The sequence below is a fragment of the Contarinia nasturtii genome, unplaced genomic scaffold, assembly GCF_009176525.2.
Source record: "Contarinia nasturtii isolate CC-2019 unplaced genomic scaffold, AAFC_CNas_1.1 Cnas_scaffold_695, whole genome shotgun sequence".
NCBI classification, from domain to species: domain Eukaryota; kingdom Metazoa; phylum Arthropoda; class Insecta; order Diptera; family Cecidomyiidae; genus Contarinia; species Contarinia nasturtii.
This window is the reverse complement of record NW_022198046.1, coordinates 1,327,621-1,354,267: the sequence shown is the minus strand read 5'-3', so window position 1 is coordinate 1,354,267 and position 26,647 is coordinate 1,327,621. Positions and strand designations below refer to the sequence as shown.

Below are 26,647 nucleotides of genomic sequence, written 5' to 3'. Positions count from 1 at the left end.
TGCAGAAAAATAAGAAAAACGTGCATTTGAACCGTTATTTGTGAAATTGTGCGGCAACAACGGTTTGGTCTCAAAGGAAAATCCAATTCAATTTTTAAGTATTATCTACAAACTACATAACGAACGAGCAAAACTGACCTGTCAGTTTCAGTGTAGAGCTCAATTTCTACATCTCTTGACTGATTTTACGTTTAGTTTTTTTTCTTCATCATCTTTGTTTTTACTATCTTTCACCCAGCATCTGCTATAGATTCGTGCTCTTACACATCAAATGCTATATACAGCTAGCTATAGATGTGTGGCATTTAATTTGTAATTTATTTACGGGTTAAGTCATTCGACTTTCTAAACAAAAGGCACAATCCAAGTGTATGTACAATATAAACCGCCTGTCATTTAGTTTCTTTTTTATTTAAATTGAATTGAATCGCTTTATAATCTCTCGTTTCCATTGCATTTCATCGGATACCAATACGTTTTGGAGTTGTAGCGTCGATCTTAAATAAAACAAAAACAAAAAGAATGAACCAATCTAGATTAAGTGAAAAAGAGCAATACAAAGTTTATAATTTCGATTGATCATTCAATCTAAATTACATAGACGTTGCTTTCCAAACATAGATATGAATCAGCAAATCAAACGAACACTCAACTCATTTCAGTTTGCAAACTTTCTTGTTATATATGACACATCGACGAATATGCAGTGATACCAATTTCCATCTGATGTCTAATAGAAAAAGTATAATAACAATTATGTAGAACTCCATACACACACTGGCGGTGACGTGAGACAAGTCAACCTTTATGTTTAATTTAACGCGTAAATTTGTCATTTTCTTGGTAGTATTTGCTTTTGGTGAACTTTACTTAAGGAATTCGAGAAAATGTGTAAGACAATAGCAAATTTATCTGATGCGGTTTAACACACTACTTCAGAAATTTGCAGACATTCATGAGAATTGAATATTCAAAGGGGTAGTGAAAAGTAAATATTTATAGGAATCAAATACGTAGAATGTTTACTTAAGTTTAAAAATAGAATAGTTTGCATGTCTCAATGAGTTGGGAAGATAATCAAACCACAGGAGATTTTTCGTTTGAAAAAAATGTTTTGCTTCACCTCCAATCACTTTTTCCAATTGTGTTTTTAACTCTCGTCAATTCAATCAGCAAACAAATGAAATCTACAGCGAGATCAAATTATGCGTATTTGTTACCCTGAAAATGTATGTCTACGATAATCTGTCTCACGATATCTATCTCAGTACATATATTCGAAATGGAGCACGCTCGCATCGATTTTCGTACTGTGTTCTTTACTTTTATGTTGTTGTTTTTGACACGGCACATTGATTTTCTTTTCAATTATTATTTGCTTTTCACACGATATACCTGCAAACACATGTAAACCGTATTCTATTTTCCATAAAGCGTTCGTGTGTCATAAATGGAAGCGCCAATTTCGAATGAAAATTTCTTCAGGTGAATAATAGTGATAAACGAGCATTTGGTCATTGTGTTCCACACGGCCACATTACACCGGGGTATATGTGTGTCGGTTGGATGCAAATGTATAAAATCGGTTCGTTTATTGTGTAAATTTTTTTTTTGCTCATCTATTGTAAAAAATCGTTCATCGGTCACCTTTGCGCCACAAAACAGCTCGAATGGTTAATTTTTGTTTAGATTCGCATCTCATCGTATTTGGAACGTTCGTATTTAGAAAAATTTCAACAATCATTCTACAATTTGAATATGAAATAAACTGCTGTTGCCAGTTGCTTGCTATATGGAAAAATGCCTATGTCAGTACACGTGCGATTGTTCATATTGTAATTGCCATATTTCAGCTCCAGTTTTTTTCCCTCTCTCTATGTATTCGTGTTTATTTCTCTCTCATTGCTTATTTTCTCGGTATTCTTTTGTTATGATGCGTTTCCATTTAGACTTTAGTCCAACTTTCCAAAGTGTTATACAGCACCCAAATACATTGCAACTTCCCGTCATAATGCAAATACGATTTACACATTTTGTTTTCGTTTCATCGTTTGTGGTATTTAAATACCATACACAATGAGAAACAAAAAAAACCATCAGCAAAGAATGGAAGAGAAGTCCAGTTCGAATGTTCTTTTGTACGAATGCATATTCTGTGGGCTGCTCTTTTTGAATAAGAATACCAAATGAATGCAAAATGCTGTATTGTGTTGTTACCATTTTGATTAAATCATATTCAAATATGAAAGTTTTTACATAAAAGAAGCAGCTCATTCTTCTTTTATGAATTGGTACAAATCAAACAATGAGATAAAATCATTTTCCGGTATACTTTCTTATCCAATGAACAAAACAATGGCTAAAAATAATTTTTTGAATAAATTCAATCGAACGGTTTATAATAAGTCTGTGTTACGTAAAAGTACGCCTCCTCTTTAAGTCATCCAATTGAATGTTGCGATGGTTTTAGATGTTCAATGAAAAACGGTTCTTATTGGAATCAATCAATCTTGGAAATTATTTTAATACGTGGAAAACATGCTCAACAGAACTATATGAAAAAGTGGGAGAATGACAAGTGAAAGGTAAAAACCGGGACATTGTATGTTTCAATAATTACTATCAGTCATAAAATGATATTTATATGCAATTTTTGCAGATTTCAAACGAAATATCGACCAAAGAAAGAAAACATATTGTACATACACATTTTTGTTTGATGGTTTTATTTTGCATAAGCCAAAGTCTAGACATTTTCATGTACGATTCAATATTATACATCGGTTTCTAATTTCATTTTTGTACTTTTGTGCATGCGTGCTTGTTGAGACATTGCATTTCCAACAATTCCGAATAATTCCTTTGTAATAGGACTATTGCGCTTTCATAGGCAGCTCAAAACGATAACACAAAAAAACCCTTTCCTCCGACTTTTAATCAGCTCACAAACGAACAGTTCAATGATTCACATATTTTTGCATAGTCTGCTGTGATTGATTGAAATTCGAAACGTAAACATATTGATGAATGCAAATACATTTTCCAATTGGGGGACGTATACAAACGGCGGATTTTTTCTGCCTTAAATGGATGTTATAAATTGAAGGTGAATCACCTTCGCAATAAAATCAAAATTTCATTTTATCAATTTTTTCTTCTATCTATTTGTTTAAAAAAAAGAGTTGTGAAATGTACGATTGTTATATTAGTCGTATCAATTTGCTGACAGTGGTAAAAAATATAGCAATGTTTATAAAATTGGTCGTCATAATGTAGCATTAGTTGTAATAATCACATGTCTATTATTTCATATAATTTACGATCACGATAATCATTTATTTAAACACTGAATTAAAGTAAATCATCACTGCTGTGAAGTTTGTTTAATGCAGCAAAAAGCTTAAATCTAGACTTAAATGCATTATAATTACTGTTGCCGTTTTTATTCAAACATTAAAACATTTTAAATGGTGTGAAGAAAGCGATGATATGATAAAAATTGCGTCTCTTTTCTGATTTTGTTGTTTTCAACGAACCAATGAAATAGAATTCAATCAAAACAACATCAAAAGGCTACCTCATGAAAAATTTAACTCAAAGTAATTTACTGAAACGGTAAACAAATGTTCGTTGTTGGATGGACTGCAACAGTTCAACAAACAAACAGAAAAAGTAGCAGAGACATACGACACTAAATTACTTTTTGATATACAGTGCACACGTAAATGGACAATACTCGACGACTTGAATTAATTACTTTTTATATGCGTATCTGTGTTATATATTTGACCATTTTAAGTTACTGCATACCAACTGCTTTCATGTTTACTTGCTCGATTCCATATTGAGCGATGTTATTTTAGTAAAAAAAAAAAAGAATCAAGAAATAAAAATTACACACGTTCGTGGAGCGGTGTATTTGCGTACATTCATTTTTTCAAACGAATACGAAAATATTGCACATTTTTAAGTTGGACTGTGTAGTTTTCACCAAAAATAACAACTTACATCTTCGAGGTATATTAGCTAAAGTTATACGTCAATTCGTCATTTCTGATTAATTTTAACTTCAGAACTGAAATGTGCAATAAAAGTCATTGGTAAAAAATTCATCAAACGTCAAATATTCGCAAGAAAAAGAATAATATACTTTTTTACTGTCATCTAAAGAACGACCAGTTATACCAAATTGGTGATGTTATTATAAACGCATTATAATCAAAAAGATAAATATACTTAGCTGCGTATGACAAACATTTAATTCGCAACGTTGCAAGCGCTTTTTTAAAAATATAATTCCATGTTAGTCAACATATTCTTTTTGTTTTCCCCACTTTGTTTACTGGCAATAAATTAAATTTTCAACTGCACTGAATATATTGATAAATCTTTGGCCGCGTGATCGTTAAAATATAAATACAAGCCAATAGCAATGATCGCAAGCATTATTCTAGAATATTGCGAAGAAAAAGAAACCGAAAGAAGACGGCGAGTGAACGGTTTTATGTAGAACCGCACGACCGAACAATCGAATTCAAACCATACAGAATTGAAATAAACGTGCATTAGCACTTCACCTTCGGTGAGTTCGAATTGAGAAAAACTCGCTATTTAACTTTATCTGCTTCAGTTATTCGATACATTTGAAATTCATAATTCGATCTAGATTTTATGAATGATAATATTTTAACCTATTGACTGTATACTAGACAATTGCATGATTTCGTTGTCAGATAGCGCGCTTCTACATACGACACAAATGTGGTCATCAGAGGTTAAACGATCAATTTATCTGACTAAAAGTACATAATAATGGTTTGGGAGATAGATTGATTTTTTATCATAGCCGCTTTTATTACAATTCCATTACGAATTCATTCTTGAATGAAACGGATGAAATTCAATTATTGAAAATGGTGTGAAGCAAATTGAGAGATGTAGCAAAAAAGACACACCATAGAATACACTTTTTGTACTCGTAGTAGGAAGTGAATCATAACTTAATGTTGTAGTACGGAAGTGTGTATCTGATGGATTTTGCTATACTCCAAATTAATGCAAGTAAAACAAAAGTGCTTATAATGAGGAACTATTTGGTTTTTATATATTAATTTTGCACGTTTTTTATAACGGAAGCTTCAAAGTCACATTTGAATCAAATCGATTTTATATTTTCAACTGTTTATTCTTTTGAATGCTGATGCTATTTAAATTGTTATCTCCCGAATATTTGCAGAATAATATATTCTTTTTATATATACGGGACATTTAACAACAAATTCAATTGTTGGTCAATAACTTTGTAATGATTATCAAAACAGCCCATTGATGTGTAAATTGATGCGTTGCGGGTCTCTTTCCATTTCAAAACTCGTGAATAATAAATAAACTCCAACCGAATATCAAGCTGAATATGAAACGCTACTCAAATAAAAACGTATGTTAAACATACGCGAAGTATGTAAAAGCTTACATTGTCGTTGTACAAAACGTGTTTTTTTTAAATCGAGTTAAATTGTACATTTTCTCAAAATTTCGATGGATAGAGAGAAAGATTATGTCGCAAAAACTCTGTCAGAAATTTTGTGAAATAGTGCGATGTCAACAAAAATGGAGCCGCTTTGCGAAATAAATCTTGATAATGAAGCTACCACAGATGAAGAACTACTTAAAAGTTAAATCGAATGTGAACATCGTATTCTTGAGCATATTCGATTATTTTTATACCGTTTTCCAGTCCCAATTCGCGTAATATATTCGAAATAATCTTTTCATTCGATTGCTCAACAGACCAGCTGTTGTTTCATGAAGATACAAGTCAATAGTAATGAGCCATAAAAAACGGCAAAATGCTATTTACACAAACATGACAAATCAAACAATCAACACAGTATTACGTTGATATTATCTCTGCTTTACAATCGTTTTTCCATTTGAAATTGATTTTAATTGCAATTTATGCAAAAAAAAACACATACACCTATTGTATAATAACTGCAATCGTGGCATCGTTTGAAACATAAATTGCGTTTTGAGATCTAGAGCACATATAGTTCATCAGAAACAGATTTCTCTAATTAAATTAAAGCCACATAAAATCCTATTCAATGTAAAAGAAGTCTTTGCAGATGAAAAATCTATTTACATTTTGTTTAAATAAAAGTTCTCATGCTTTCAGATCTGTGTATCACTAAAGTATTTACATTTAAAATCGAACTTAAAAATAATGTCGAATTATTTGTGCGCACATGAGCCACAAAAGGCGATTAAAATGATTTTAAATGCGCAGAACGCAAATGTCGTTTAAGCAAAATTCGAAAAAAAAAAACAAAACAAAACAAAACAAAATCAGCAAGCTGTGTGACGTTCATATAAACACAGAAGTGATAACAGACAGTGCTTTAACTGGAAATACGATACGCAACGAAAATCGTCTGTTTTTCAACTGAAAACCTAAATGAACCCACAGCAGTTCTTATCAATGTGCAAAGAAAATAAACGAAAGAAATAACGCGAATGTAAAGTTTTTTAAAAAAAAAATATATATGTTCATGAACCGTCAACGTTAATGCAATTAAATCAGCTGTACTCCTTCGCAAGCATAAGGTTAAGTGATTAAAAACACACAACTACAGCTCATCCAATTGGTAGCAAATTTGCATTTTTGCTAGTTTTGCATATCTAGTTTTTCTGTAACGAGAAACGAAATACACCCGTGCGATGAGATGTAGGAAATAAACACTGAATGAGTTAATATTTAGACAAGGCACACATACTCGCACTTAAACATACGAACGATGTAAAAAAACAAACAGCAAAGATTCAATGGACTTCCTCTTTTGTATAATGTTTTTGCGATAATATATATATTTTTTGTTGTTGTGAGTTTGCAAGTCGATCAATAAAAGACTTCATCGCTGTGTCTTTTCAATGAAAGAACGCTTCATTCAACTTATATACACTTATTCGGCGCCTACTCTACCATTTAGATTCATTAGTAATGTCTTACCTCACCATTTTATTTTGATTGTTATTTGAGACTGAATGAAATTTAAAGTATTTCCGAATTAAAAAAAAAATTAGAGAAGATTCTCTAATGAATGTTATTCAAATGCTGGTTGATCATCGTTTTTATTCGGTTCCAAAGCTTTGACGGTCTGTGATTTAAAGCCTTTCTTCATTAGCTTCCCGTACTCAATTATCGCTGAACTGAATGGCAAACAACTGACGCAGTATGAAACGAAAAAATCTGACTGCGCGTTTTTTTAAGGCAATTAAATTTTTTATTTTTTGTTCATGACTCTAATTGAAGCCAATTGATTATTCGCAATAATATCAGTATTGAAAAATGATTATGTATGCTTTGATAACCGCGAAATAAAATACAAAGTCTTCGAATGGCCATGCTACTCATTGACAGATAACCGCAGGTATGTGATTGACCACTCAATAAAATAGATGCAAATTCGGCCTATTACTAACTTGACCAAGTTTCTGCACCAATGTCCATGCGTTTGAAATGTATACGACATTGTCTTTTACTTTTCCGCACACCTAGTGTAGGAAAAGTATTGTATTAGGCCAAAAAATTAAAGTCACCCCAAAATATGTTTTCTATGGTTTTCTACGATTGGAGATGATTTTGGGGCATATTAATGTGCGTCGCTGTGTGTGATGTGTCCTGTGCCTCCTTTTTTTGTTACCGCGATAAGTCTTCTTCCAAAAACTCAATTCAAATTCTGACTTTGCAGGATGATTTGGGACTACTAGGAGACGTGCTGATTAGTTTTTGAGCAATATCTGTTGACCGGTGTCCGAATGGAGTAGGTTTTTTTTGGTCCGAATGGAGTACCCACAATACATTTTTTGATCATTTTTCAACCATTTTGGTGACACGATGGTTTCGTGCTCAGACATGAAATTAAAAATCTGACTTTACGGGATGATTGAGCACTACGGGGAATAGATCTGTTCAAGTTTTCAACGACATTGATTGATCGGTGTAAAACTTAGACTCTGAAGAGGCACAATCAATTTTTCACAGACTTTTCATACAAAAATCCACAAAAAATTTCATTCACTTTGCCTTTGTGGTACCGTAATGATGTGAAACTTTGAACAGGCTATTTTTTAATTGAAATTTCTTTAAACTTGGTGTGATTATTTATTTTGATAAGATTCAGTTTTCGCTTTAATTTAAGTTGCTGCAACCATACATAGACCGTAATTTCAGTTCATTCCCAAAATTTCGGTTCCATGCGGAAAAGTTAGCTTGCGTACGTAAGCCTTTTTATCTTTGCTTTGCTTTAATCTTGTTTCTTCATTGTCATTTGGGCCATTGTTTCGCATGAATTTGCAATTCCAGCCTTTGTTTTCGGCCATATTTATGTTCACACAAATAAAGAAGACAACCGCTTACAGTCAATTTGTTGGTGAATTTTTGTTGTTGCCAATCAAATATTATCGGCATTCGTTTTTTGTTATTTATCATTTTGCGAATTGCGATGCCCTCGATAGTAATTTTTTGACTAAAAAAAATCTCAACTCAATGGTGCCATTTACTCGAAACATCATATACAAATAGTCGAAATTCATAAACTCGAAATCGTTGCAGTTTTTTTTTCTTCATTTCGATCGACATTTTGGTTCGGCTAAACTTTAGCTTATATATTTACATTTGATAACATGCTGCAGCAAAGAAAAAAACATCAACAACGGTATAAAAACGCCAGCTAAACGAATGTAAAATATCGTCAGATGTACAAAGTTCGATTTTTATGCTACTTGAAAACGATTACATATATTATATGTGCGAGGTCCAAAGAGTGAACAGCAACATACCGAAAAAAAAGTATACACAAAAAATTACCCACGAAATTCACATTTAAAATTACTTTTGTATGGAAAGAAAACGTGACGGAATAAATCTTTTTAATTTTTTCGTTCTCGGTACGGTCGCACATTGATTCCATATTGAGAGTTTGTGTATGTTTCATTGGCTGCATATTGATGCTGTTTGTCGAATTGAATTTCGAAACATTCAATGTGAACTTAATTGTTCGACCGCAAATTTATCGAATGTATGCTTTAAAATAAATAATCACAAATCAATCGAAATTACGGAATAAACATAATTTGCAACGTTTCTTTTTTTTCTCTCCTTCTGAAGACCACGAATTGCGATCTGGTTCAAGAAGCCAGTCACAATGTATGTGGTGTAAATCTCATCAATAAGCATGTTGAGTGCTAGCATAAATTAATATTTAATTGCCTCTGTAGTATTGACGGGTAGAAAACTCTATACCGTCAAGCTAAGCATGGCAAAACTCTGAACATATCGAAATATATCAAAGTAGAGCATTACGATACAGTGTTGTTCATTATCATTTTCCAGTGTTTGAATATCAATTAAAGTTCATCTGCACCAATTTGTGACTTTCGTGTGTGTATGTGTGTTTATCAAATTAAAGCTACTAGCTTTCCAAACGCTCCAAGCACACCAACCGAATTTGATTTTGAACTTAAAACCTGAATATTATGATCAAAAGTGCAATTTTATCTACTCTCTCTCTATTGATTGCCATATCTCGCTTCCATTGCCAATGATAGAGATCAATGAGTTTTTAGTTTTTCTTTCTCGGTGCCCTGCTTCTTTTACAACGATTTTACATTTCTCTTTCCATTATAGCGGTTAATCAGCCGCAATTGAATGTTTTAGTTTGAAGTTGGAAGAAGAAAGATACTAACTACGATATCGTGGTATAAATCAAAGTCATCTTGAAATTGCGATCAGCTAAAGTAGAATCAAACTTGAACTGCCATCGCAGACGTTGATTTTTTCTTATTTACTTTGATTGTGGATTCAACTCTGAATTTATATTTTTATAATAAAATTCTGTTTTTCATTTATTTCAAACCATTCCACTTTTCGTTGTTAGTTTTTTCATAACATTCATTGAATGAATCGCTTGAACTTTGGCCAAAAGAGCATATACAATAAAAATTTAATTGGTTCAAAATAGTTTGCGAAACCGATTAAATAATAGCGGCAACTGATAATACCTACATTTAAAAAAAAGCAAAAAAAGCTATCTTTGTTATGTTGACGGGTTGTCCGAAACGAGTGAGAGGTTTTTGTTTCAACTGCTCTCGTACTTGAAACAAGATATCGAAATATCGACAGAATATTATTTCAAGTAGTTTAACCTTAAATATCTATAATGACTTTTGAGTTTTCTCAATATAAGCTGATTTTGCTTATCTTCGGTTCTTAAATTATCGAAGCTCATCTCACATTTTTCTTCGTCAAAAATTTCAGGTACTCGCCGAATGTACAAAGCCAAAAATAAACTTCATGAACACAGAACTCGAATAAGAACGACGAATAAAAAAGGCACATCATAATAACTAAAATACCAGTATAAGACACCGAACAAAGAAACCAAAAAAAAAAAAAAAAACAAACGAAATAATCAAACGCAAAAAAGGTGAAGCTAAGAAAAGAGATTGCCACGATGGGAAATCAGGTTTTAGTTTGCCATTATTCGCTGTCGCTTTTTTCGCCTTCGTTTGTGTGTTGGGATTGTCGGTGTTGCTGTTTTCCGATACATTACATATATTTTTTCGGTTTGTTTTACAGCAAATCTGTATATTTTGTGGTTTTTAACTCACACAAGCGTTACAATTCATTGTTTCAACAATAAAAATTGATTTTGAATTGCTTTTTATCATTAGAGGCAATGATTGAATGCATCAATGACGAAAAACAATGAATATTTATTTGCAAATGTTTGGCAGACCGAAGAGGAAAGAAACTAAAAGAACAAACAAACACATTGTATGAACATGGACTCTTGGTCTTTTGACACGTGAATAATTGTTAAATTAGCAATGTGACGAACGTTTCTCTCCATATATGTTTGCAATTTTTCAATTCAACCGAATTCAACTACCAAAGAAAACCGGATTCGGTTAGATGGATTTGATGATTTGCAACAGTACAACCTCCTACATTTTGACCAACAAAAATAATAATCGGTTCATACAATCGCATTTATAACTTGCATACAATTGAGGAGTTACTATACAATTAAAGACACTTTTTTCATTCTCTCTAAAAGCAAAAATCTGTTAAACCGAAACAGATGATAAATCATATAAATTCTTTCCGAAGGTGCTCTCAATCCCAACGGCTGTTCTTTTCTTAAAATTAAAAGAAATTAAACTCGAATATAACTTCGCGATAATTCGAGCCTTTTCTATTGAATTTGAAGAATGCCGGAAGATTTCTAAAAAATCCAAAAAACTTTATCACGAAAAAGATACCGAATTCGAGAAAAAGTATTTCCGGTAAACGGCTCGGCATTCGAATTTGGACGTTCAGTGAATTTAAAATTGTTATATTACAGACATCTAACTGTCGAGTGTTTGCTGTATGAACGAAAACTACTAATATCATTCGCAAACGTGATGTTACTGTCACTTATATATGATGAACGTGGGTGCAAATAACATCGTATTGCATATATCGTTTTCAAATGACGAAAGTTATAAAATCCATCGTTGGGTTGAAAGCACATATGCAAGAGCCCAACCAATTCATATGAAGTTTGAATTAATTTATAAAATGTTGTCAGCATATGAATATATATCTATAAAGCGAAACACGCGTTTGCTTCAATGTTTCAGATGGAAAAAAATCGCATTCATAACCAGATCACCAGTGGATGACACGTGCAGTACATCTCAAAATAATAAACTTTGGTCGGTATTATTCAATTCTTCATAGAAATAGAAAAAATCAAATCCACGTGAGTATTGCGTCAATGTAATAATCCACAAATTGTTGTTCGTCCTGTTTGGAATGACGACCATAAGATCCTTGACGGAAACTTTTCAAAGAAAATCTGTAGATTTTTTTCTACGTAATTTAATTCAATTCTATGCGCTTGTTACCAAAACAACGTTCTTTGTTGCCAATTCAATCAACAATTGTTTTGGTTGAAATTGTTCAAGCATATTAACTCAGAGAGTCGTCCTCCAATGAGAAACATATGAGCGAATTCATGGAAGATTGGTCTCGACAAAATTGGTTGATTTGAAATGAAACGATATTTTTAGCATGATTCTCTGTTTCGGTCTGTCTGTCTATCGGTCTCTTTCGTTCTCTTTTTTTCTCAATTACTCAATGTTGGCTTTTATCTGCTTGATAGACATTTTTAAATTCGTAAATTACTGGCACACAAATCAAAAGCATGGACCCTTGGATTAATGTGCCTATGTAATACATTATACATTGTACATGCGTTCAAAACAAATTTATTTCGATAAAGCTATATAAACGGTTGTTTTGCAATTTTGCATTCGTATTCGTAGCCATGAATTGACCCTGATCTCGCCATGCAATGAGAGTTACAATTGTTTCTGTCATCGCATACATACATGATCATCAGTGCGAATGTACACCGATGAACACCATAAATCATCATAAATGTACATAATTTTTTTTACGCATTTTATATATGTTCTTATTGGACTTTATATATATATGTTAAGTGTTCGTAATTCAACATAACGACCGATTTTATAATCACCGTTCCATTTATTACTGAAGCACTAATCAGATTCGAAGCCTACGACAACTCATTATTTTTCACTCATTTACTGTACTTTGCCTTTATTCGCATATGCCTATATGGGTTTCAAATGTACCCATATTACCTTGCATTGTTGGTTCTCTTCCATTATTAAGGATTCTCATTTCCGAGCTGGCGAAACATACTCAACTTGTTTGTTTCTGTCGATTGCTCTTATTTTACGTGTTTTTCGAACTCAAAAACATTGATTTATATATATATATTAGGAAGATTCCAACTAACAAACAATAATTAATCTCTATCGCTCTTGTGAAGTAGCCCAATTCAAGTCGATGCGAATTTTCAGCCTCAATGCCATTTAGCAATGATATTCAATATTTTGCTATCCACATTTTTTTTTTTTTTTCAAAATTAAGTTCGTTAAGTAGTAAATATTATTTAAACGAATTAACCTTTTGCATCAAAATATAAAAAATATTTTTAATTCTCTTCTTAATAATAATAGGATGAATGACGGCAAAAATGAAGCATATCAACTGAAGACATTCTAAGACATATGGAATATAGTCTTATGGAATACAACAAAATATGGCACCTGGTCAATTGGATTTTCGATTAAAAATCTATATTTTGGAATTGGACTCACAAACTACAGAATTATCATCATCATCATCATCATCGTCAACGGCAGGAACCGTCACTTCTACAATTGATTATGTAACACGCGTCATTGACACATTCGATGTTTGCCGCAACGACATAGACTATCGAGCCGAAGGCAATGCAAATATTGTTCTTACCATTCCAAAGCGATGTCAGGTGTTACGTTTGCCAAAAATATCTAAAAGGTGACTTTATATTGTTTTTTTTTGACGATTCATCCACTGAACAGCGCGTTGCTCATTTGTTTTTCTAATTTATTTTGTTGCTGCTTTACGTGTATATGTGCGTGTGTCTTATTCTCTTTTTTAATTTGTTCGTTTCCAAATAACCTACATTTAACATTGAGCCGATGAGAAACTGAAAACGAAAAAAAAATCTCATTCGCAATGCCAAGCTAGTTCTAAGCATTGCGAATATTAACAGCTTGGCGAAAATACTATGTGAGATAGAAAGAAGAAATCATTATTTAAATCCGTTAACAAAATGCTGACAAGAATGTTGAAAAAAAATAAAATCACCTTAAGTTATCAAAGAAAGCATAACAAACTCCTTTAATGATTTCAGATGGTTTTGTTTTTGTAAAAAAAACACCAATAATTAGTTTGAGTCCATTAAAATTATGTTCATGAAAAACTGGTTTCAAATACTTACTATGTAGGGACTATCGAAAAATTGAGAGCCATGTTGATGAATAAAATGAACAGGAGAAAGAAAGATTCGAAACAAAAAAATCAATGCGAACACTCCACGCATAACCGCTCAAAATATATACAGACTGCGTCCTTTCATTTAATGATTCAGATTTCTCTCTTTCTCGATTTCCTTTTTGGCGTCTCTTTGTCCATGTCATCTGACACAACATTTTGCATTTACTTCATTTTTTATATCATTTTTTTTTATTTCAGTAAACAAAACATCTGCCGTTCGACCGCAAAAGAATGCTCGAAAAATAAGAGCATATTTTACGTGTATAAATATATAGATCGTGTATCAAAACTGTTTGGACAAAATATAGCAAGCCGACCGATTTTGGTGCGAATCGAATTTTGCAATGTTGATGCATTTATGTATTGGTTACACAACCGTAGGCCTGTGCATCGTATACAAGCGACATCAAAAAAACGCGATGACTTTGATTTTGATTATGGTTTACTTTATCACGACGCTTGTAGCCTAAATTTAAATTTGGAAAGTTCGATGCCGTGGTTTCGAACATATTGCGATGCTGCGTTGTTAGCTGTTGAAATCAAACCAAAGCAAGGTATCTACTTTTTTAACTGTTTACTTGTTGAACTGAAATAATTATCTTGATCGAAAGTAACTTTGCTAGGATACGTTGAGTCATTTTGATTTCACCTTAATTTTCCAAAAATTAATTTATTATTCTCTCTTATCAATGGTAAGGATGGAATATTTGCACGGAATTATCGGAGTGGCTGCTTGAGTTATTTCAGATTGGCCTTGGTTTACGGAATAAATGTCGATATTGTGCTATGCAACATCAGAAGGTGGGTGTTATTATTTTTAAAATGACATTTTATGTTCTAAGTCTCAAGATAATTGTTTATTTTCTGAACAGGTTAATGGGCGTAATGTAAAACGGCTCAGCAAATATTGTCCGTTGGATCTATTTTCTGGGTAAATATACAGCTTATAAATCTAAATCTGTCGTTTGTACGATGGACATATTTATTCAACCATTCTTTTTCTTTGTTTCGCACAGTGACAAGGCACGCATGAAAAAAGCTATATCTGGCTTAATTGAGTCTCCTCAAAATAATTTCCGAGTTTTTTGTAACGGACATCTTATATATTCCGATATTAATCAAGAGCACGATTTACAATCCATCTTATCCCCATACTTTGGCAACAATAATTTGTAATACACTAACAGACATTATATTGAGATATTTTCAGCCAGCTGAATCAGCTCAGTCTGCTATCGTCAGGAGATGAGGTGGAGTGAAAACAATAGAAGTGATTGCTGTTATATTGTATGTAAGAATGGAAGTGTTTAACAGGGGCGTCCACGAGCAGGGGGCGGTTGCCTCCCTAAAGATGAAATGCCCACTTTTTTGAAGATGGAAAGTTATTCGCATTTGCTAGGGATTTTCACTGAAAAAGTGAACCACCCCCCCCCCCCCCCCCTTAAACCAAATACTGTGGACGCCTCTGCACTTCTATTATTCCAGCACCTGACATTAATTGCCTGAGCTGATTAATCTGGCTGAAAATATCTCGATATAATGTCACTACACCCTAAAAGGAAGAAATACTTGAAAGAAATACTTGAGAGACTACAAATTTATTTTCGTCCACAGAAATATCGAGAATGATTTCATTTCACTGTTGGTAAATATTTTGCTGCATGACTTCGACGAAATGCTTAATAAGCGTTCTTCTGAAGTGAATGTAAGTAGACAACAAATTACCAAACATAAAACAAAAGATAAAAACGAAAAAAAAAATTCTTCTAGAAATCAGAGGAGCCAATATCGTTCTTAGAAACAACAGAACAACAATGCACGGCAATTACCTCATCTCATTTACCAAATCGCTCAATACTGAAACGTGTGCTAGATCTACAATTACTTGCTAAGGTAAATTATTTCATTACATAAAATGGAATCGATGAAAACTAATAACGAAATAAAATAATGATTTTATTATAAAATAGAAAACAATTCCGTATATCGCACAAAAATATTTGGATGACGCCAATGTATGGGTCGATTTAATCAAAAATGTTCAGTGGTCACACTCGCATGTATCAAAATTATGTCAGAAACTCGATATGGCCGATGAAAATATCGATAATATAATTGATTATGAATATTTAAAAACCACATACAATTTGAGCGACGAACAAATGTACGAGATTGGAGCAACTGCGCTAGACTCATCTATTATGTTAACATTTCAATGTATTGACCAACAAACTAATGATAATTCAGGGTAATTTGAGATTATTACAATTTATCAAAAGTAGCGACGATATAATTGTAATATTTTATTTTCAGAAATAATGAGTACGCTGTTGTTAATTTAAATGATCAACAATTCATCGTGAGCGCATCTGTATTCGATCTAGATCCAAAGTTTTATCCACGACACTTTACAAAATATGTACAAAAAACACGAGAATCATATAACGCCTATCAACTTTTTTTAAATGCTGAAAATCCATGATATTTTCAATGTTTCAATTTCTTCTTATTTTATTGTAAATTTTAAATGTTATCCATCGTCTTATATATCAAATAAATTGTAAATATATTTTTTTTAAACTACTCATTTTAACTGCTTTCAAAGCACACACTAAGCAATTTGCAATAGATGGCGGTATAGGAAAGTTTTCGGCCCATACTTTAGAGCCATAATTGAATGTCATCGACAAACTCACGTAATTATCACCACAGAATTGAATTGATTTGTTTATTTATCCAGATCAATCATAAATAAAAATCAAATTTAAACAGTTTGTTTTCGCAGAAGTCACCAGAATTTTATGTTCGGTGACATCTCGTTATCGAAATCATTGAACACATTTTTGCGCTTCCTGGTTTTGTTCATTTAGATCGGTTCGTTGTGTTTGCTTTTGAATTTGTGTTTTTCTTATCCAAAATGATAATTGATTCGTCACGGTGACTTATTGAAAATAAAAATAGTACATGAACAAAATTCGATTTTGAAAAAAACCCTTTATTAATTGTGGTATGTGTGCAAAACGCACGTACACAACTCCAGATTGAAAGAGATAGCAGATTCGCAATCAAACCGATAACATTTTTTTGTTGACAATCTTCAAATTTAATGAGTTTGCTGATAAGCTTCTGAAATATCTATAGATTACAGAGAGGAATTCCCATAATAATGGAATTCCCATTATTACGCGATCAGAAAAGAAGTGCGATAAATCGTGAACGGTCGATCACTCCCTCACTCTCCGATCAATTTGAGTAGTTAAATTTTATTTTATCGAAAAAGGTGTGAAAATCCGTCATTAAATCAATTTGATTGAAAATAAATGCAACGCATAAAGGTGATTTTCTATCTAATTCGACTGAAAATTCGTCTGAAGTCATAAGAGCTGAAAACAGGAGATGCAATGTTTTATATAACGACACACACAATAACTCAAAATCAATTTGCTGACAAATTTGTTGAACATGAATTTCCGAATATCGATCCACAAGTGTGCACCATTCCATTTGGACCATACGGACTGACAACGGCTGATGAAAAGAAGTCACCGGTTTTTCTTCAACCAAATAATCTGTACACAATCGAGGAAGGGATTGATCAAAGTAAATTGGCACAGAAATGCGATGATTTACATACAATTATTGTGGCCAATGGTCTAAGGTAAATATACCTTTAATAAACACTGTAGCAAAGTAATAAGGATAGCACAATTTGATGATTTGATCAATTTTCCAATTTCAGATCGCACACAACATCAGTATGCAGTACAAAATCTTTATTAAGTACCAGTGATTCGGGGCAAGGTGCTTCATACGATGGGCAAACAATTTTGGTGATAATGATGGCTGTGATTTTTGCGCTATTGCTCTTCACACTCATCACTTTAGTTTTTATTAAAATAGTCAGTTAGTTTTAGTATTTAAAAGGAAAAATGTTCGACATTTGACTAGAATAAAGAAATTATACCTTAAATGAATTCAATAAATCAATTTTGGTGTCATTTTTTTACGTTTCAAAAAATTCCACTTGTTTCTGAACTCTTATCGAATATAGATGTTTTGGAGCACTCTTGCTATGTGTTCGTAAGTGTATTGAATTTTGTAAGATCCATTTTGTTTTCTATTTGTTTGTTTTTTGTTCTCTATTTGCTTTCAGTGCTTATGTTTCTAAATTTAAAAGGAAAAGAAGTGGCAACATCGGTGAATGGTTTTTTAAAGGCAGCATACGTATGTTATGTCGGCAAATATGGCACGCACAATGGTAGATAAGAAAAATGAAATGTACAATATTCTTAGATGTTCCATTTATCTATTTACTTTAACCACGAATTCCTATTGTCGTTTTTTATTTGTATGGTCGATTGGTGATTCGTTAAGAGCATAAACCACAAGTGCAACATAGTTTCACAACATGGAAACGACGTCAAAGAATGATAACTCTTAGAATGCAATTGAATTACTTTGTACTTCATCATTTAATCACTATCGATGCTCTAATATTTTAAATATGGTATGAAGAAATATAAAAAAAAAGTTAGAAAATAAAAATGTTCAATAGGAAACGAGAGTCTTTGGAAAAGTAATCCAATCGTTTATTGCAAACGTTGGTATGAATTGAAATCGACGTTAAAACGATGAAAATAACGTACGAAAAGTAAGTAATCATATCATAGCAAAAATGATAATACGGTATATTTTGACACGAATTCGTGTGCAAATTTTAAATAAGAATGATGTCAATGAACTTTGTCTCCCATTATCTGGATCCAAGTGAAACATTAACTGAGAATATTGAAATTGATGATTTATTACAAGAGAAAGACAGCTCCTCAATTTTTTTTCCTCAAAAATCAATTAACGAAGATTTTCTAGAATTATGTGAATTTTGCGACTGACACCAAACAATTACAATCAGTTGAAGAATTTAGAACTTGTTCCTCTTTCTATCGATGCATTGTACCTTACTGATCGCATAAAAACGCTCAACAAACAAACGACAACATAATTTAATATTTTTATGTGTAGTATGCGACACAATGCTTACTTGTGTGCAGAAGCAATAGCACGAACAGTTGAGTAAAACAAATACACAAACTCGGTCGAGACGCGACAGAAATGATTGTTTAAAGTGAGCACGTCATGAATTCAAGTGAAAAAGAAAACATGTCTCCTTATTGTGTGTGTGTGTGTATTTTGTGTTTATAGAAAACAGACGAAGAAAAGAGAAAAATATAATTGCCTCTTCGTTCTCATCTCACTTAGTTGATAAAGAATTTCGCTTAGCATGAATACCGATTTATTCTATATCATCAAGTAGTCGATTAGTTATTGTTCTACAGCGCGGTCATGAGTATAGTGTAGCGTGTTCAATTTCGACAATCGCTATTATTTCATTTGCACAATCATAATTTTATATTTTATGGACATTATCAGCGATAGAAGTCAATTTTAACGATAGAAAGTTTTAAAAACGTGTGCCACCTACTATTTCGTTTGATTGTATTTGCATGAAAGGGACTGCGAAAAATGCGGCTGTCATTACAACGGCTATGTGTCGGGATTTTGTTGTTTATATTGATTTGCGGTGAATTGGATGCCGCATCGAAATTCCGACGAGTCAACAAACAAGAGAGAAAATGTGGATACGATGTGAGTGTGATCAATCATATAATTCATTTTTTATGACAGTAAGTCAATTTGAGTGTTTCAATTCATTAAAAAAAACTGCAAAGTATACATAAGAGGCAACTACTTATTGGTGTGCATTAGACACACAAACGGGTGCATTAGACACACAATAGGTTAAAAAACCTGAGCAACGAGAAACTATGGATTTACTGAAAAGTGGATCTATTATACTCCCCGTTCAAATCCAATAATCCAAAAGAGGCAAGATTATTTATAAATATTTTGAAATAATTTTTTTGGAAATATAATTTTTCAAATCATTTAATATTACAAATACACAATTTATATACAATTTTTAAACAACAATCTTGAACAAAGTCTATTGATTAAAGTACTTGGACATTTTCTTGTGTGTCGGAGTAAAGTGAACTATAAATAACTGATTGCTTTTAAACTTTGCACCACTTTTGTAATTCATGAAGAGAGCAACAACAGATAACATTATAGTGGTATGTAATTGAAGTCAATATATCAACATATGTGCAATATTTTTTTATAGGTATGAATAACAATGATCAATTGAATTTTAAATTTTATCATTACGATAATTAAATTAATACAATTAATCATTTGTGAGTGAGAATGAAAGCAACACTTGTTTCAAATTCAGAATTTATGAGTTTGTGAAATATATAAATTACTTTTACATAAGCCCAAAGCTGCCTCACCCTTTCTATGGCATTTTTTCAGTGCCAAAAATAAAGAGTACGTCAATCATAATTGGTGCAATTTATGTAATGATTTTATTTTTGTTGAAATGATGCTGATTGAGAAAGCCAGATAAATTTAATGATAATAAATATGATTTCATTTTGATATAACAAAAAATTAAAATTCATTATAATTTTACTCACAAATTGAACAAATCTATTTACTTCATGTATAATTGTGTTTATTGCGATGTGAATACAAAGTGTTGATAATTCCCATGGTTTATGCCTAAATGGGGCCTAAAAGTACCTAAATTACTCTTAATGCAGTTTATGTTCAAGTTTTACCTTCAATGTTTTTATTCAAATGTTACCAGATCACTCATTTTGATGTCAGTTAATAATTTGAAATGAAAATGCTATAAACGTGTATATTTTTGTATAGGGATGCCCAAAACCAAAGTCTGACATGTTAAATGTTCACATTGTGGCTCACACTCACGATGATGTCGGATGGCTAAAAACAGTCGATCAATACTATTACGGCAATAAAATAAGATACCAAAAGGCCAGTGTACAGAGTATTCTGGATTCGGTGATAGCGTCGTTGTTAAAAGACCCCGAAAGACGATTTATTTACGTTGAATCGGCGTTTTTCTTCAAATGGTGGGCTCATCAAACTGAACAGATGAAAGAACAAGTAAAACAATTGGTAAACGAAGGACGACTGGAATTTATCGGTGGCGCATGGAGCATGAATGATGAAGCAACGACACATTATCAAAGCACTGTGGACCAATTCACTTGGGGATTACGGTATTGTATATTTTTGACAGTGTATGGGCGTGATTGAATCGTAGAAAATTAATAAAAGTTGTGTTGATTTTGACAATAATCAGGAAATTGAAAGATATATTCGGTGAATGTGGCCGACCGAAAATTGGCTGGCAAATCGATCCATTTGGTCATTCAAGGGAATTGGTATGAAAATGAATACACCGACTGTGTCAACTAAATAAATAACACAACAATTCTATTTCAATGATTCAAGGCATCTTTGTTGGCGCAAATGGGATATGATGGATTGTTTCTGGGACGTATTGATTACCAAGATAAAATTAATCGATTTACGAAACGTACGGCGGAAATGGTTTGGCATTCAAGTGATAGCTTAGGATCAAAAGCTGACTTATTCACGGGAGTCTTGTTCAATACATACAGCCCACCACCTGGTTTTTGCTTTGATATTTTGTGTTCGGATGGTATAATAATTTATAATTTTAATTTTTGTTTCTATTTTTCAATTTTATTATAAATTCTTTGTAGATCCAATCGTTGATGATAAAAATAGCCCAGAATATAATGTTGACCGAAAGGTAGTTTCATTTGCATTCACTTTTCATTTAGCTCATATTTTTAAATTTTCTAAAATTCTTGACATTATGTTCACATATGAGCGTAAAAAACGATAATAATTTTTTTCTCGCTCGATTAAACCAAACACATAGTTGAAAGCATTTATCGATTACATTGGCAAACAAGCTAATACCACACGTACGAATAATGTCATTATTACGATGGGAGGTGACTTCACATACGAATATGCTGAACTGTATTATGCAAGCTTGGATCGCTTGATTAGGTGAGAGTAGAAAAACACGTGTCAACGTATGGATAGCCAGATCTGTTTGCCATAATAATCGAAGAAAACCAATTTCATTCATCCCCATCTCCATACGCCATTGTCACCATGTTTGATTTGGTGGACGCTTGTGCAATTGCTTTATGGTTGTTGGTTTTTAGTTTTCTTTTTTTCGTTTCATATTGAACTATTCGAGCGAATGACTCACTTCTATATATAAAAGAATCCCGTCTATTGCACCCACATCCAAAAACACATATGTTATTCTATTGACACAGGTTAATGCACTTCTTGTTTACCTTCAATTGGTTCAATCGAAGTATCGTTCGAATAATGTTTTGATTACGATGGGCGATGACTTCAATTACCAATCGGCAGATATGTGGTACAACAATTTAGACAAATTGATTTTGTGAGTTTTTTTCTCTCAATAAATGAATAACGTACAATATTTAGTGTAATTAGTGTTGTGTTGCTATCTATGGGAATCGTCCTGAAAATAAAACTAACAAAAACTTAACAAAACGGAAATGGAATTCATAGCAGACAAATGAACTGATTCTTATCTGACACATTAAATGCCAACAATATATTTTAAAATTCTTTGCACATTTAAATTGTATTTGTTAATTTCACAGTCATTGCTGATTGGTCTCAGAACTTCATTTGCATTAGAATATTTTCGGTTTTACATTTAATGTTTGTAATTAAAACAGGCCTTGACGAACTAATTCTCTTTCCCATACTAATTTCCCTTTTCCGGTATTCCATTGACACTTTACTAATACATTCTGTCTGGCTCCAAAAATATACGTTTTTATAAGCGTACAGGCTATATGTTATTAAATCAATTGATATTTTTTAGGCATATCAACGAGCGTCAACTCAGTGGATTGAAAGTGAATGCCTTTTATTCGACTCCATCTTGTTATTTGAAGGCGCTGTACGATACCAATATAGCATGGCCAACCAAAAGTGATGATTTCTTCCCATATGCATCCGATCCGCACTCGTTTTGGACAGGTTACTTCACCTCGAGGCCAACGTTGAAGCGATATGAACGTGTTGGAAATCATTATTTACAAGTGTGTAAACAACTAAGCGTTTTGGCAGTAAAAAAGTCGAAAAAATTCGAGGAAAATCTGAATAACATGCGTGAGGTAATGGGTATTCACGATCTCAACACTACTACTGCTACAATGAAATCCCAAATTAAAGCAATGTTGTTGTTGTGGTCATTGATTTTATAAGTATTTACTTTACTTAACTATAAAGTATATTCTTTCATCTATAGTTTCATTTTCCATTCCGATCCATTACGCATTGATTAATTTCCATTTTTTTCATTCTTTTCTTCTGATCAACTCTTAGGTAATGGGTGTAATGCAGCATCACGATGCCGTAACCGGCACTGAAAAACAACATGTTGCCAACGATTACGCGCGTTTATTGCACATTGGATTTGATAAATGTGGCGAAAATATTCAAGAATCACTAAATCAATTAAGCATTGATGATAAAAATTCGGAAATGTTGAAAGATGAAAAAGGATTCGATCCGAAATTCCGGTTTGAATATGAAAGTTGTGCTGATTTAAACATAAGTTCATGTTATATTACCGAAAATAATGATAAATTCACGGTGACGCTTTACAATCCATTAACACACTCAACGCTTCAATATGTTCGTGTTCCGGTCACCGACGGCGACTATGAAGTGTTAGATTATAGAAATGTTTTAGTCAATTCCCAATTGGTCTCAATTCCGAATGAAGTTCAATCATTATCGTTCCGACAAAGTAAAGCTAATTCGGAGCTCATTTTCTTGGCCAGTGAATTGCCACCACTCGGTTACAAGTCGTATTTCGTTCAGAAAAAAGCAAGCAAAAAAATCGCCACTAACTCGATTGATCCGGTTGTGATGTTAGTTTCACACAAAACTGAATTCATGAGTGATGATCCGCTAGTTGGTCGAGAAGAAAGCGTTCCACTCACAATCGGAAATGAGTATTTGAATTTAACATTTGATGAAAATGGTTTACTGCAATCAGCTGCAACTGAAGACGTTCAAATGAAAGTTCGACAAAATTTCTATCTCTACGAAGGATTCATTGGCGATAATGAGGAATTTAAAAACCGATCATCGGGAGCGTACATATTTAGGCCCAGCGACAGTCAAGCTTTGGAAATTGTTCAGCGTGCTCAAATTCATGTTGTCAAGGGAGATTTGGTCGATGAAGTCCATCAGGTTATTTTTATTGATTTTGCTTTGATTTCATTCAATGTTACTTTTCCGCACACACTTAGTGTGTGTAAGGAGAGAGTACTTTTTTATTCTTTCGAAGAGAAGCAACACTTTTTTGTGTGCTATTGTAATTTCGTTTTTATTTCATTTCTTGTAGACTTTCAATGAATGGATAAGTCAAGTGATTCGAATTTATAAAAACGAAAATTATGCTGAATTCCAATGGCTGGTCGGCCCAATTCCTGTCGACGATAAAATTGGACGTGAAATTATCATGAGATTCGACACAGACATCAAGTCAAATGGAATTTTCTATAGCGATTCAAATGGAAGAGAAATGTTGAAACGAGTACGCAATCATCGTGACACATGGAATTTAACGCTGTTGGAAACAACATCTGGAAATTATTATCCGGTAACAGCGAAAATTGCCATTGAAGACACGAGTCGTCGTTTCGCTATTTTAACTGACCGTTCACAAGGTGGAAGCAGTTTAACTGATGGATCAATTGAGTTAATGGTATTTTTTTTGTCAGAAATAAATATTATTTGCCAATCAGAATTAATGGAATACTATATAGAAAATGATTATCATTACTGAATGACTAGGTTCATCGGCGATTATTGCATGATGATGCTTTTGGAGTGGGAGAAGCATTAAATGAAACGGCATTTGGAAAAGGATTAATTGCACGAGGTACCAGTTATTTTGTTTTTGGTCCGAAAAGACACACGGAGAAAACATCTACTGAAGCTAATGAACGTTTCATTCAATTGCAAACGCTGTTGCCGAGCTGGTTGCTCTTCAGTAATGTGAGTCAATTAAGCTACAATGTATGGAAGGATTCATATAAAAATATTGTAAGTTCTTTTAAAGATCATTTATCCAAATACCAATAGTAATTGATCAATTCGTTTCTATTTCAGTACTCCGGATTGTCACTTTCATTGCCCAAAAACATTCACCTGCTGACGTTTGAACCATGGAAAGCTGAATCGATTTTAATTCGTTTCGAACATATTCTAGCAAAAGATGAAGACAATCAATACTCACAAGCTGTAACGTTCAATTTTCAAGATGTATTTCGGTCATTTGATGTGGTTTCAATTCGTGAGACGACATTGTCGGCCAATCAATGGTTAAACGAAACCAAACGTCTTCATTTCCAAGGAAAGACCGAAGATTTCAATGCCCTCAATTCAACCGCGGAGACATTCACAGTACAAGCTAAATTGAATATTAACCCAGATATTTCGCCGAGACAATATTATAAAAGAGCCAACAGATTAACGCACCATCGTGCCATTGAAAATAATGAAAATGATTTGACAATCACATTAAAGCCAATGGAAATTCGATCATTTATTGTTGAATTAGAATGGAGACCATAAATACCAACTTAAAAGTTAATTAAAGAATCAATAAAATGTATATGTTTATGGTACACATTCAGTACAGACCTCTACAAATCAGAACTACAATAAACTTCAATAAATATATTCAATTTTTGGCGATTTAATATTTAAAAGGCATTGTCAGTTTAAAGTAGCATTTTACTTTTATTCAGCGCTGCTATACGGCATATTAAAATAACTTGTTGACCAGTTTTACTTTTCCGCACACACCTAGTGTGTAAGGTAAAGTATTGGAATCGGTAAAAAAATTAACACCCATCAAAAATGTGTTTTCTGGGTGTTTTTTGGGCCAGGGAACACGAATCTAGCGTTTTATCGATGTCCGAATGTATGTGCGTACCCTGTACCCTGTACGCAAAACTTTGTTAACACGATAATTAAACAAGAAAAGTAATTCAAAATCTGACTTCACGGGATGATTGGGGTTGCCGAGGAATAAAAACCATTAGATTTTGAGAGACTTTGGTTGATAGAGTAAAGTGTCATGTCTGGTGTGTAGAGTAAAGTGTCATTTTTCTTCCAAAAGTGATATTTAATGTATTCTTAAACACTCAAGAATATCTATTAGGAGGTTTTTGAGTACGTGAAAACCGAATATGACGTTAGTTTTGCGATACAAATAATTTTCGACACACTTTTCATACGAAAATTTCAAAAAAATCGATTTTCAAATGGAAGCCATGTCTGTATGATATCGTAATGAGCTGAAACTTTGCACAGGTTATTTTTATCACACATAAATAACATTCCGGGAGTTTGAAGACATTTCAATGCATATTATGGGTACCTCCCGAACAAAATTTTGGATTTTTTGCTCGAAAACGAAATTTTATATGGGAAGTACCCCTAATATTCATTGAAATTTCTTCAAACTTTCAGAATGTTAGCTTTTTGTGAAAAAATGACCTCTGTAAATTTTCACATGATTACGATATCATATAGGTATGGCTCCCATACAAAAATTTACATTTTTAGTAGCTTTTGTATAAAAAGTGTGTAAAAATTATTTGTATGGCAAAACTAATGTCAGATTTACAGCGCCAA

General features: G+C 32.8%; 2 protein-coding genes across 5 annotated transcripts in view; both read left to right on the top strand.

Moving 5' to 3' along the window:
- Positions 1-17,953, top strand: part of LOC116340477 (inositol-pentakisphosphate 2-kinase) — a 56,735-nt gene extending 38,782 nt beyond the window's left edge. For 2 of the 3 annotated variants that reach the window (XM_031766994.1, XM_031766992.1), the window contains exons 4-13: positions 13,102-13,444; positions 14,165-14,520; positions 14,664-14,767; positions 14,839-14,897; positions 14,983-15,138; positions 15,581-15,671; positions 15,737-15,859; positions 15,937-16,214; positions 16,280-17,624; positions 17,706-17,953. In XM_031766994.1, coding sequence (XP_031622854.1) covers positions 13,185-13,444; positions 14,165-14,520; positions 14,664-14,767; positions 14,839-14,897; positions 14,983-15,138; positions 15,581-15,671; positions 15,737-15,859; positions 15,937-16,214; positions 16,280-16,448 — 1,596 coding nt within the window. In that variant the 5' untranslated portion in view covers positions 13,102-13,184 and the 3' untranslated portion in view covers positions 16,449-17,624; positions 17,706-17,953. Of the gene's footprint in view, positions 1-11,688; positions 11,811-13,101; positions 13,445-14,164; positions 14,521-14,663; positions 14,768-14,838; positions 14,898-14,982; positions 15,139-15,580; positions 15,672-15,736; positions 15,860-15,936; positions 16,215-16,279; positions 17,625-17,705 lie in introns of all 3 variants that reach the window. The other variant, XM_031766993.1, reaches the window with a different exon arrangement.
- Positions 17,954-19,280: 1,327 nt separating this feature from the next.
- Positions 19,281-25,709, top strand: LOC116341114 (lysosomal alpha-mannosidase-like). Of its 2 annotated transcripts, none has more exons than XM_031767988.1 (11): positions 19,281-19,612; positions 20,747-21,117; positions 21,201-21,282; positions 21,353-21,563; positions 21,628-21,677; positions 22,222-22,355; positions 22,809-23,103; positions 23,315-24,190; positions 24,345-24,707; positions 24,797-25,048; positions 25,115-25,709. In XM_031767988.1, the coding sequence occupies exons 1-11, from the start codon at positions 19,490-19,492 to the stop codon at positions 25,577-25,579; spliced, it is 3,222 nt and encodes a 1,073-aa protein (XP_031623848.1). In that variant the 5' UTR covers positions 19,281-19,489; the 3' UTR covers positions 25,580-25,709. The 2 variants fall into 2 exon arrangements, with proteins under 2 accessions (XP_031623848.1, XP_031623847.1); XM_031767987.1 differs by lacking the exon at positions 22,222-22,355 and adding an exon at positions 21,810-21,943.
- Positions 25,710-26,647: the final 938 nt, after the last annotated feature.